General features: G+C 42.4%; 2 protein-coding genes across 6 annotated transcripts in view; one reads left to right on the forward strand and one right to left on the reverse strand.

Moving 5' to 3' along the window:
* The window catches only part of LOC124263694 (receptor-type tyrosine-protein phosphatase alpha-like), a 310,238-nt gene that overhangs the window by 74,153 nt on the left and 223,576 nt on the right, over positions 1-12,509 (forward strand). The gene's annotated exons all lie outside the window — the stretch shown is intronic.
* Positions 3,332-5,404, reverse strand: LOC124263698 (asc-type amino acid transporter 1-like). 2 transcript variants are annotated; one of them, XM_046698367.1, is made up of 3 exons: positions 4,908-5,404; positions 3,960-4,137; positions 3,332-3,697 (listed from the first exon to the last, which is right to left on the reverse strand). In XM_046698367.1, exons 1-3 carry the CDS (start codon positions 4,953-4,955, stop codon positions 3,633-3,635), a joined length of 291 nt encoding a protein of 96 aa, XP_046554323.1. In that variant the 5' UTR covers positions 4,956-5,404; the 3' UTR covers positions 3,332-3,632. The 2 variants fall into 2 exon arrangements, with proteins under 2 accessions (XP_046554323.1, XP_046554322.1); XM_046698366.1 differs by having other exon boundaries at positions 4,220-5,404.

The following is a 12,509-nucleotide window of genomic DNA, read 5'->3' on the forward strand; positions in this document are numbered from 1 at the left end:
AGGGGAAAGTATGGTACCAACTGTAACTCTGTCTGTGGCCACTGTGCTGATAACCTCACATGTCATCACATCACTGGAACCTGTCCGGGTGGATGTCAGGCAGGGTGGCAACTCCCCCTGTGTCTGGCAAGTGAGTATGGACGTCCTGGAACAAACACAATTGTCTGATTCTAAATTCTTAGTAGGTCAGTTTTGTTTCTGCTTCAACCAATAATTCATATCACAAAAAGTCATAAAAATCGAGATCATTTTCTAAATCTTACGGCAAGCCTTCACCCATTGATCTCACCAATGCAGTGTATAACACGTTGTCTCTTGTGTTAAAGAATTACAGACACTAACGGATTCGGCATTCACTCCCATAACAGCTGGTATAATCGGCTTAGCTGCTGGAATATGTTTTATGCTGATTCTTGGAGTTGGACTGTGCGTTGTGCTGGCGAGACAAGGGAGGTAAGTGAATCTAAAACTGATAAACACATCTCACATGACACTTTCAATCAGTTATGATGTTCCCAGTCCTTTCTGCAAATCATATTCTACAGTTCAGGTTCTTTATACATTGTACTTTGCAGACTGCAGTGGAGAACCTCTTCTCAGAAGGATCCCGTTAAACTCGGGGACACGCAAGAGCCGAAAGACGGAAGCACAACACAGCCGTCAGAAAACTGCACATCAATAGCCAAGCAGGATGGTGGTCACCACATCCACAACAATGACTATGATGTGCTGGATGTCGAGGCTGATGCGAACAATGACTATGACGCCATTAACACCAAGGCTTAAGAACTTTTGTAGAACATACATTTCATTCACTTTATACAAAACCCAAATAGTTCCACTTCTTGTAGCATAAAATATTTTTGTTGCTGAAATATTTCTTTATTTAAATTCTATATTTCCACTTATTTCCCTATTTACCTGGATAATATCCTTCCGTACTTTTTATTCTGTTCAGTTATTTATTACCCAAACTTCAATCACCCGCTAAACCGGGACACCGGGTGTCACTGATTGATCCATTCATATAACTTCCATAGCTATTTACTCATTAACACCAAACGGAATTTGTTTCTGGAGATGGTCAACACTAGGCATTCTTTTGCACTGATGCTCTGTTCTTAACATATATGCGTTTACGTCATGGCATGCTAAATCTTCGTGCGTCGTCGTCGTTGTTTCAACATGCTGCATAGTGCGGTGGATTATGCTTTTACATGAATATTGAAGTTTCCACTTGAAAATTTGACCGTTCACGTAATTCTGCGAAAGCGCAATCTGGATACCAACTCTACCGTATCTGCGAGGGCCGAAACTGAAAATTAGGTTGTGTGTGTTTAGTTTTACGCCGCTTTTAGCAATATTCGAGCAAAATCACGGCGGTGACACCAGAAATGGGCGTCACACATTGAATCCATGTGGGGAACCGAACTCGGCGTCTTCGACTTTAACCATCAGGCTACCCCGCCGCCCTAGTTTTTAGGGTATCAATAGAGACTATTCGCCTTGATTACACACTTTTCCTTTTGTATAGACGTGATCAGTTAAGATATTCCTGTTTTGTTTTCGTATTTATTTTTGCTTTGTTTTGGTCTGTTTGGTTTTTGGGGGGTTGGTTTTCTTTCCTTTCCTTTACAGATATGACCCTAACGTCTTGTAAGCAACACCAAAGACTTTGGATGACTTTCAGAAACAAAATATTTCCAAACACTCAGTATTTTCATAAGGCTGGTGCTTTGTTAACATCAAATATTGTGATTGTACTTAATCAGCAGATACGTATGGCAACATGTGTATGCAAACATTCTGTTGAAATGTGTCTTATATATTCAACTCGCGATAATATGTTCATTTTTAAAAACATTTACCACAAATAAACACATACCAACTCGAAAAATCGAATCCAATTTGTTTATAATATTGCTTTGATGAGTTTTGTATGATTTTGACAGCGTGGTTTGGAATAACCTGTAAAATGTATATTGACATAAAAGACCGCGTACAACAACCTTATATTTTTGAGTATCAATAGGAGGAATCGTGGACACATCATTATAGCAACAAATGTTTGAGTCAGTCGAGCCACCTAGGTCGATTCGAGTAGTTAGTGCAAGAAGCAGGAGTATGAGAGTGGAAAAGCATACGAAACGTATAGTGATCAACTGCCTGCTGACTAAGGATTTACTCAAAACATCATCCATAAAGTAAAACACGTGCAACTTCGTCTCGAACTTTAAATAGTTGTGCATCAGTGTGTTTATACGGGAATAGCTTGAGGACGACTTCTGAAACAACATAGGGAATTCCCGATATGGTGATGACCGACTTTAGAATGACTGAGTGACATATAGCTTGTTCAAAAGGCATTTCCCAGGACAGAGTACGTTCCAAAACTTTGTTAAGGAAGAAAGAGTCAGATTTTAAAATTCCAAAACGTAGGACATCGAAAACGCTCAAGGAAGAAGATATCTAATGGTAAGCTGGCCCTGTTTGAAGCTGATCCAAAAATGTTCTTGCAACGATTTGGAAGTACATTTGCTCTTGTGCACAATCTGTCATGGACAAGGCTACAATCCTTGTGACCATACTTTTAACCCACTCACTAACTCACTCACTACAATCCAAACTTGTAGTCTTAACTTCTTCGGCACCCACCTCGTTCACATGGTCTGGCTTCTTCAGGCCTCCATATGTTCACAAACATAAAGAACTCTCTTGTCAGAAGCCAGTACATGTCGATAGCAGCTCTGGAAGACCTTTTGGTCGAAAGAAGTACCTCCACAAAATTAGGATAAAATACCACCAATTTTGTTGGCAAAAGTAAATGAAAGCAGTACGGGACTATGTTGGAAAGTGTATGATTTTAATGTCTTTTGGGACTGGTGCAAATAACACACGCCATGTAATAGTGAAAATTATACTTTGAATATGCCGAGTCTGCTGCCAGTGTGATAATTTAACTGTTTAATCAGTTCTGTTTAGTACAAACAATATAGTTTCAAGTTTAACAAGACATATTCGAAAAATGCACAATCTAAGGATCCTGCTCTTTGACGATAGGTTACATTATAAGTTGTCCACGAGGGGGACATGGAATGATGTACAGAAGAAACATCGAGGGTACATTAACCCATGGGCCCCGAGAGACCAGTGAACAACGTATTTGTCTTACACCTCAATGGTAATTTTGAAGTGTTTGAAGCATGCGTACCAGACGACAAGACGAAAAGAATAACAAATTTAGAGTTACCTCCCTTCCATCGATTTGCATTTGCAAAACATCGGCAATTTCTGTAGACCGGACGTGATTCAATGTTATTCGAGATAAAGTATTATTACTACGAAGTACCAAATGAGTTCGGCATTCCCAGCGGGGTTCACAGAAAATGTTACTCGTTTGTGAGCGGGGTACATTACAAATAATAGAAGAGTGCTCAGCCAATCAGAAAACGACATTTATGTGCGAGGCAAGATAATTTCACACGTCCTGTATTACAGGGAACACTGTAAGTTTGACGTAAGTGCCTTCACGAGGATAATGTTATTGTCTCTTCATACATGTTGATAGGACTTGGGGTAGATGCTACACTTCCTATTAACACACCACGGAGAAAATATACAGTTCATCTTTGTCAGGCAGCTTCCTGACAGGCATGCTCACGTAACAAGAGGCGGTGGCAGATTATAGTTATCCATCCTGCAACAAAGAAATCAACATCCATCAGCCATTTCTTTGGTGTCATTCCGAAAGAGAGAGTTTTCATAACATGACAACTTTCAGTTCTTTTTACCACGTTTGTATTTGTGGCAACATTAATGTTCATAATATGTAACAGATACCATACGCATGGTACTGCTGGAGGTGAAGGAAAGGAAATTCATTCTTGTAATCTGTCATTGTGTAGGGTATGCGACATACAAAGACTGGAACATGGTGCGGGTATGGACCTTACACATACTGTTAAGTGTTGCTAGATGCCCACGTTGCCCCCAGCGACTTCTGGACAGATAGTACAGGGGGACACCCAGCAGCATGATGCAGAAGGGGACTATGTATGTTCCAGGCTCGTACACGACAGCTGTGATAGACAACACCAGGAAAAAAACAACATAGGTGACGGGGAACACCCAGTGAACCTGATGAAGAAGAATAAATTGATAGATTCATAAAGTCGCAATATAGCATACACAAAAAGGTTCTAAATTTAATAAGGTGTACCTTATATGTCTGTTTGGTAGCTGGATGTTTGCTTCGAATTCTGAAGACTCCCAGTACGCCCCAAAACTCCCCACCTGCTTTGAAGAAGGAGTATGCTCCGAGGACAGACCTGACATCTCCAAGACACATGAATATGACGGCAACCACGAACTGTACAACATTGAAATGGCAACGAAAAATAAATGATACTTTGACTTTTAGACATTTTTGCTGTTTCCTGGAAAAATAATGCAAACAGGAATTGCACAGCGATATAATTCAGTGTCACTGTAATATAGCCTCGTTCCTATCACCAGGTAAAGCGTCTTCAAGGGAGAGGGGATAAGGGAAACAGAGAGCTTTTAATGCTTACATACATTGTAAGTGATGCAAATACTTGAACTGGATATAAAACCCCATTTCACTTTTACTGTTTCCAATTTGTGTATTGTCCAAGAACATCACACAATCTTATGTTACTTCCAGGTTGACCCGTGTCCTATATTTCAGAAAACTGGATGTAATTTCAATAATCCACAAAACTGGGTTAAAGCTTTAAATGCAATAATTCAACTAATTTGATCGACACCGAGTCACCAGTACCTGTTCTCATACTGAACATGCAGGTCAATCATCTGTGTCTGTCATGCTGGATTACTGAATATCTTAATTGAATATTGATACCTTCCCCAGATGGAAGCTGCCATACCAGAGTAAAGATGGAGGGCTGTGGTGTCCTCCGCTGTACGTTCACCATGCCCAGGAATCGAGGGAATAGCCCATCACGTCCTCCAACAAAGTTTAATCTGGAAGAGCCCAGGGTGCCGTTGTACAAAACAACCTTAGCGCTATATCTATCGCACGTCTACGTTAACGTGGGTGCTGCGATAACACATTGGCTAATATCTCTTTGTGCAACATTATCCTGATTTATGAAGACAGTATCAAAGGGCAATGACAGCAGCTGTTTGGAATAATTTTTTCATATCTCCTACCCCACACGTGGCACCCAATAACAAGGCAGGCTAGACAGAGGTTTACCTAAACAAAAACAGGAAAGCACGGTACGAGGGCGCGGTGGGCGAACTTGCTTAAGCGCCAGGCGAGTGATCCAGCGAGCAAGAGGTGACGTGACCGAGTCCACCTGTGACCGGGTGTAAAAACCTTGGAGTCAACTTTGTGTGCAGGCTCTTTCAGTGTTGTCACAACCCCTAGTGTACAGTACACAACCCTGTGCACTTAAAAGAACCCACGAATCCGTTGGTATATGACCAGATGGTGGCCACATGAATACGTGCAAACACCTAGTTGCGGGTACAGCAACGTGCAGTGAACAAAGTACTGTGACTATGTGTCCCATTCCACCCAGCTGTGAAATGTGTACCCCGTAAGGATAGGAATGACACAATAACTCGGTGCGCCTATTGGCTGCGAGAGTTGTATGACCCCCAAGGAGTTGAGATTGACAATACGATATGCCGTTGAGATTGACATCCAGTGAACGATGGGGAAACTAAGCGCCTTTGAGCAGCTGAGCTGATCTGGATATCGGCGCTATACAAATGTTAGTATGTAGTGTAATGTAATGAGTAGGCATGGGTCAAACTGGATATGCCCCTCAACATGTCAACCTCCATACCTTTTTCAAACATTACTACGGCTTGGAATGCCGTCACCCTGATCAAACACGTCCCGAGCCGTGAGCCACTCTTTGAAGTCTTCGTAGACTGTACCTCAAAATCTGCAGCTCCAGAAATATCACTCAATATAAGTGATGAGGAGGTTGCGGTTGGGAAGTTAAATGATACAATGATAAAACCATTTTTGGAATCGTAAACATAGGACGTCAGTGCAAAATGGTACCTAGTCTTCAACATCCTCAAAAACACATTCTGTTTGACGTAATGGGAAATCGGTTGTGAATATGATAGGAATGTATAAGGGGAAATCAGTAGTGCGCCTGTCATCTAAAGGCGGACAGTAAACAAATCAGACAATCAAGTGATCGATAAACCGGAACATGCAGTTAGATTATTGTGAATCGCTACTGCTGGCTAGAAGAAGACACAAAAGAAAATCTCAGAATATTAAAATACCTGTCTTGCTTTGAATTGAATTACCTGGACGAAGTGAATATTGCAGCATTTGCTATTCCGCCCGCTGATACTGCCACACACGGGAGAATCATCCACTTGAACAATCCCAGCTTTCTTTCTCCGAAAGTCTACAAGGACAGAGCGGTGATCAGGATTTTAAATTTCAGTAACGTTTGACTTGATAGATAACCAATAAATTGCTTTCATATTTATTGTAATATCTGTTTATATATGAATGTTTTGTTACTTACAACAGCAACTGCAATTCAAGAAAGAATCTCGTCACTAGTGAGAACAGCATGGTAAGCAACGTTGCCAAGAATGTAGGCAAAGGTCGGTATGGCAAGTCCACCAAGAACAGCTAAAGAAATGGTTCTAGGAAATGAAATGGAATATATCTGACAGTCTAAATTATAAGTGACTAGGATATGTCAGGTCAGTTTAAGTGTTATTGTTTATATATTTTTTGGTTTTTATTCTGAATGCATGTCATTTATCAGACATACATTCCCAAAAGTGTTATTATACATTACGTTATTAGTGTCAATATATTATTGGATGAAAGTATTTAAGGCAGAGCTGAAAGAACTCAACGGTTTGACATGTTACAAAAAGAAAAGTGTCCATTTTAATTGTTACTTGACATGAACTGTGGGTCAAGCTTTGATTACCTGTGTGGACTCACGACTTCTTCTACAGCCACGTTCACGTTGTCCCTATGTATGACAGTAGGGCAGTATGAAGTGAACGGTTTTGTTTATGGTTTCAGCTTAAGTTGAATATTTTACTAAGGCATTGAGTGCCATTGATCTCTATTAGTTACACCAATCTCTATACATAAGGGGTTGATGTGATTTTCATGTTTCCAGACTTAAGTACCTCACCAATAGCTATCTTTGTATTTCAAAATTAACGAACGTGAAATTACAAATCAGCTTACCAGCCACCATACGCATACAGCCCAGCGTAAAATCCTAAAGCAACATTACCAGGGTCTAGGCTTGTTGGTTTGAACGGTTCGCTGAAGTTTTCTGTGTGACCTTTTTAACAGGGAAGCATCGTCACAATCATATATTTTTAATTGATAGCATTGAATTGAAATGTCAGTATATAGCACGGAAATAGAAGTTCGTTATGTAATGACTGCACTCTCAAGAGACCACATGCCATTGGTATGAGCATTTACAACAGAAGTAAGATCCTTCATATTATCGGCAGTTGACTATAGGAATATGGTTGACCTTGCTTTACTGAAGTCTAGTGTCTTACACTGGGACTAAACTGAGATCGAGTTTGACTAAGGTGTATGCGTCTGATATTTCCACAGGTGCAATGGGAAGATGATTTCAGCCCAGAATCGATATATATATATCCTTGGATATAGCCTAAACTGAGATATGCTACCTAAACATACAAAAGATACTAACCTTGACATATATGTAAAATCCCTCCTACGATGATACTAAGAAGAGCAAACACTTTGCAAACTGTGGAAATAGTTTGCAACTGGGCACCCAGTCTTACACTGTACATGTTTGCCATCACAAAGAACCTGCAACATGAACGTACAGTACACTTCACAATGTTTCTATCTGTACGCATTGCACCGCAGGAGTACATATGGCTGTACTATGTGTCAATGTAATTTGGCATTTTGGCTTGGTAAAGAAGCCCTCGAAGATAAACACGTTTGTTTTTTGCAACATATATTTGTATAATAAAATAATCGCCTTTAAAACGATCTACAATAAATGCGTTGTGTTAGCGAAATAGTGAAAAGTGAAAGGGAACATTTTATACTTTTTGGTGACATTTACAACAATTGTTTCCTCTCCACCAAAGATAACTGTACCAAGTATGACAAATCCAAGCATGACTTTGGATGTCGTGGGTGCCAGGTCAGGACAGGTCTTGAAGAGAGGCCTCATGATGTATTCTGCAGAAGCCAAGGACGCCAGAACCACTGACAGAGGGCGTACCAGAACCAGCTGGGTCCAAAGGAATAGGAACCCGGCCAAATCTCCAAAAGCCTCTCGGATGTAGGTATAGCTTCCGCCAGATTTCTTCACACGAGTCCCTGGAACATTCAGCCCTTAAGTTACACACATGACTGACTGACTGACTGAGTTTAGTTTTACGCCGCTTTTAGCAATATTCCAGCAATATCACGGCGGGGGACACCAGAAATGGGCTTAACACATTGTGCCCATACACACATGAACACAAGTTGCATTTATAGCCTTCTAAAGAACAAAGGAGCAATAAACGTCGCGAAATAAGAAGAATGCGTTAGTGTTGACCGACATGATACTAACGGCTGAATGCAAGTGCCAGTATCGGGAGTGAGAGCGGAAGGTTGGTGGTTCGAATCATGGTGATGTGTCTCCAAAATAGGTTACAGGGTGGTACTTGTTGTTTCTTGACATTAATGGAAACAAAACAAGGATTGGTCGTCCTTTCGTCGTGTCCGAGACTATGTGTTCTATTGCATATAATGTCTGCAAACTGTACCATATTCAGCGTAGCACATGGCTGCACAGTAGGTAAGTGCTCCACACATCGTCCACACGAGGAGAGATAAGCCCACTGAAGACCCCATCCCTTCAAGTACGACAGTCGGGCTGATGAAGATGCCTGTCCCTGTGCATGAATATAATAAACATTACTACTTTGAAAGAAACCCGTTTGAGAGTATTGATGGACATGAAAACACAACAGACACAGATTCATTCCTGTCAGATCAAGAAGTGCATGTTCCATGGGAAACTCTATCCGATATCACCTGTTATTTTGCTGGCTCACAAACTTACTTTCATCCCTCTAAACCTTATGAGTGAGTGAGTGAGTAAGTAAGTTTAGTTTTAGGCCGCACTCGAAATATTCCAACTACATGGCGGCGGTCTGTAAATAATAGAGTCTGGACCAGACAATCCAGTGATCAACAGTATGAGCATCGATCTAATCAATTGGTGTCAACCAACTCAGCGAACCTCACCACCCAATCCCCTTAGTCGCCTCTTACGACAAGCATTGGTTACTGAAGATCAATATTCTAATATTCAATATTCTACCCGGATCTTCACGGGATCTAAACCTTGTGAAATAAGCATACAGTTAATAGATATTCGCTTAAAGTGAATGTTAAACTCTTGCATGAAAATTACGTGAGCGTGGCATGACTATATGTTTTGAGATGGCTGGTGTTAGTCCATGAGTGTGGATTGACACCGCTGTATACAGCGTTGAGATGACAGGTGCTAGTCCATGAGTGTGGATTGAGGCCACTGTATACAGTGTTGAGATGACAGGTGCTAGCCAATGAGTGTGGACTGAGACCGCTATATACAGTATTGAGACGGCAGCTGTTAGTCCATGAGAGTGGATTGAGGCCGCTGTATACAGTGTTGAGATGGCAGGTGTTAGTCATTGAGTGTGGATTGAGGCAGCTGTATACAGTGTTGAGATGACAGGTGCTAGTCAATGAGTGTGAATTGAGACCGCTGTATACAGTGTTGAGATGACAGGTGCTAGTCAATGAGTGTGGATTGAGGCCGCTGTATACAGTGTTGAGATGACAGGTGCTAGTCAATGAGTGTGGATTGAGACCGCTGTATACAGTGTTGAGATGACAGGTGCTAGTCAATGAGTGTGGATTGAGACCGCTGTATACAGTGTTGAGATGACAGGTGCTAGTCAATGAGTGTGGATTGAGACCGCTGTATACAGTGTTGAGATGACAGGTGCTAGTCAATGAGTGTGGATTGAGCCACCGCTGTATACAGTGTTGAGATGACAGGTGCTAGTCAATGAGTGTGGATTGAGGCCGCTGTATACAGTGTTGAGATGACAGGTGCTAGTCAATGAGTGTGAATTGAGACCGATGTATACAGTGTTGAGATGGCAGGTGCTAGTCATTGAGTGTGGATTGAGGCCGCGGTATACAGTGTTGAGACGGCAGGTGCTAGTCATTGAGTGTGGATTGAGGCCGCTGTATACAGGATTGAGAAGGCAGGTGCTAGTCAATGAGTGTGAATTGAGACCGCTGTATACAGTGTTGAGACGGCAGGTGCTAGTCATTGAGGGTGGATTGAGACCGCGGTATACAGTGTTGAGACGGCAGGTGCTAGTCAATGAGTGTGAATTGAGACCGCTGTATACAGTGTTGAGATGGCAGGTGCTAGTCAATGAGTGTGAATTGAGACCGCTGTATACAGTGTTGAGATGGCAGGTGTTAGTCCATGATTATGGATTGAGACCGCGGTATATAGTGTTGAGATGGCAGGAGTTAGTCCATGACTGTGGATTGAGACCGCTGTATACTGTGTTGAGACGGCAGGTGCTAGTCAATGAGTGTGAATTGAGACCGCTGTATACAGTGTTGAGACGGCAGGTGCTAGTCATTGAGTGTGGATTGAGACCGCGGTATACTTGAGACGGCAGGTGCTAGTCAATGAGTGTGAATTGAGACCGCTGTATACAGTGTTGAGATGGCAGGTGCTAGTCAATGAGTGTGAATTGAGACCGCTGTATACAGTGTTGAGATGACAGGTGTTAGTCCATGATTATGGATTGAGACCGCTGTATATAGTGTTGAGATGGCAGGAGTTAGTCCATGAGTGTGGATTGAGGCCGCGGTATACTGTGTTGAGACGGCAGGTGCTAGTCAATGAATGTGAATTGAGACCGCTGTATACAGTGTTGAGATGGCAGGTGCTAGTCATTGAGAGTGGATTGAGGCCGCGGAATACAGTGTTGAGACGGCAGGAGTTAGTCCATGAGTGTGGATTGAGGCCGCGGTATACAGTGTTGAGACGGCAGGTGCCAGTCAATGAGTGTGAATTGAGACCGCTGTATACAGTGTTGAGATGACAGGTGTTAGTCCATGAGTGTGGATTGAGACCGCGGTATACAGTGTTGAGATGACAGGTGTTAGTCCATGAGTGTGGATTGAGACCGCGGTATACAGTGTTGAGATGGCTAGTCAATGACCCATGTGTGGACTAAGACCGCTGTATACAGTGTTGAGACGGCAGGTGTTAGTCCATGAGTGTGGATTGAGACCGCTGTATACAGTATTGAGATGGCAGGTGTTAGTCCATAAATGTGGATTGAGGCCGCTTTATACAGTGTTGAGATGGCAGGTGTTAGTCCATGAGTGTGGATTGAGACCGCGGTATACAGTATTGAGATGGCAGGTGTTAGTCCATGAGTGTGGATTGAGGCCGCGGTATACAGTGTTGAGATGACCTAGTCAATGAGTGTGGATTGAGGCCGCTGTATACAATGGATTGAGATGGCAGGTGTTGAGTCAGTGAGAGTGTGGATTGAGGCCGCTGTATACAGTGTTGAGATGACAGGTGCTAGTCAATGAGTGTGAATTGAGACCGATGTATACAGTGTTGAGATGGCAGGTGTTAGTCATTGAGTGTGGATTGAGACCGCTGTATACAGTGTTGAGATGACAGGTGCTAGTCAATGAGTGTGGATTGAGGCCGCTGTATACAGTGTTGAGATGACAGGTGCTAGTCAATGAGTGTGAATTGAGACCGATGTATACAGTGTTGAGATGGCAGGTGTTAGTCATTTGAGTGTGGATTGAGACCGCTGTATACAGTGTTGAGATGACAGGTGCTAGTCAATGAGTGTGGATTGAGGCCGCTGTATACAGTGTTGAGATGACAGGTGCTAGTCAATGAGTGTGAATTGAGACCGATGTATACAGTGTTGAGATGACAGGTGCTAGTCAATGAGTGTGGATTGAGGCCGCTGTATACAGTGTTGAGATGACAGGTGCTAGTCAATGAGTGTGAATTGAGACCGATGTATACAGTGTTGAGATGGCAGGTGTTAGTCATTGAGTGTGGATTGAGGCCGCTGTATACAGTGTTGAGATGACAGGTGCTAGTCAATGAGTGTGGATTGAGGCCGCTGTATACAGTGTTGAGATGACAGGTGCTAGTCAATGAGTGTGAATTGAGACCGATGTATACAGTGTTGAGATGGCAGGTGTTAGTCATTCAGTGTGGATTGAGGCCGCGGTATACAGTGTTGAGATGACAGGTGCTAGTCAATGAGTGTGAATTGAGACCGATGTATACAGTGTTGAGATGGCAGGTGCTAGTCATTGAGTGTGGATTGAGACCGCTGTATACAGTGTTGAGATGACAGGTGCTAGTCAATGAGTGTGGATTGAGGCCGCTGTATACAGTGTTGAG

Source organism: Haliotis rubra, unplaced genomic scaffold (assembly GCF_003918875.1).
Source record: "Haliotis rubra isolate DU_JTF1 unplaced genomic scaffold, ASM391887v1 Scf895, whole genome shotgun sequence".
In the NCBI taxonomy this organism is placed as follows: domain Eukaryota; kingdom Metazoa; phylum Mollusca; class Gastropoda; order Lepetellida; family Haliotidae; genus Haliotis; species Haliotis rubra.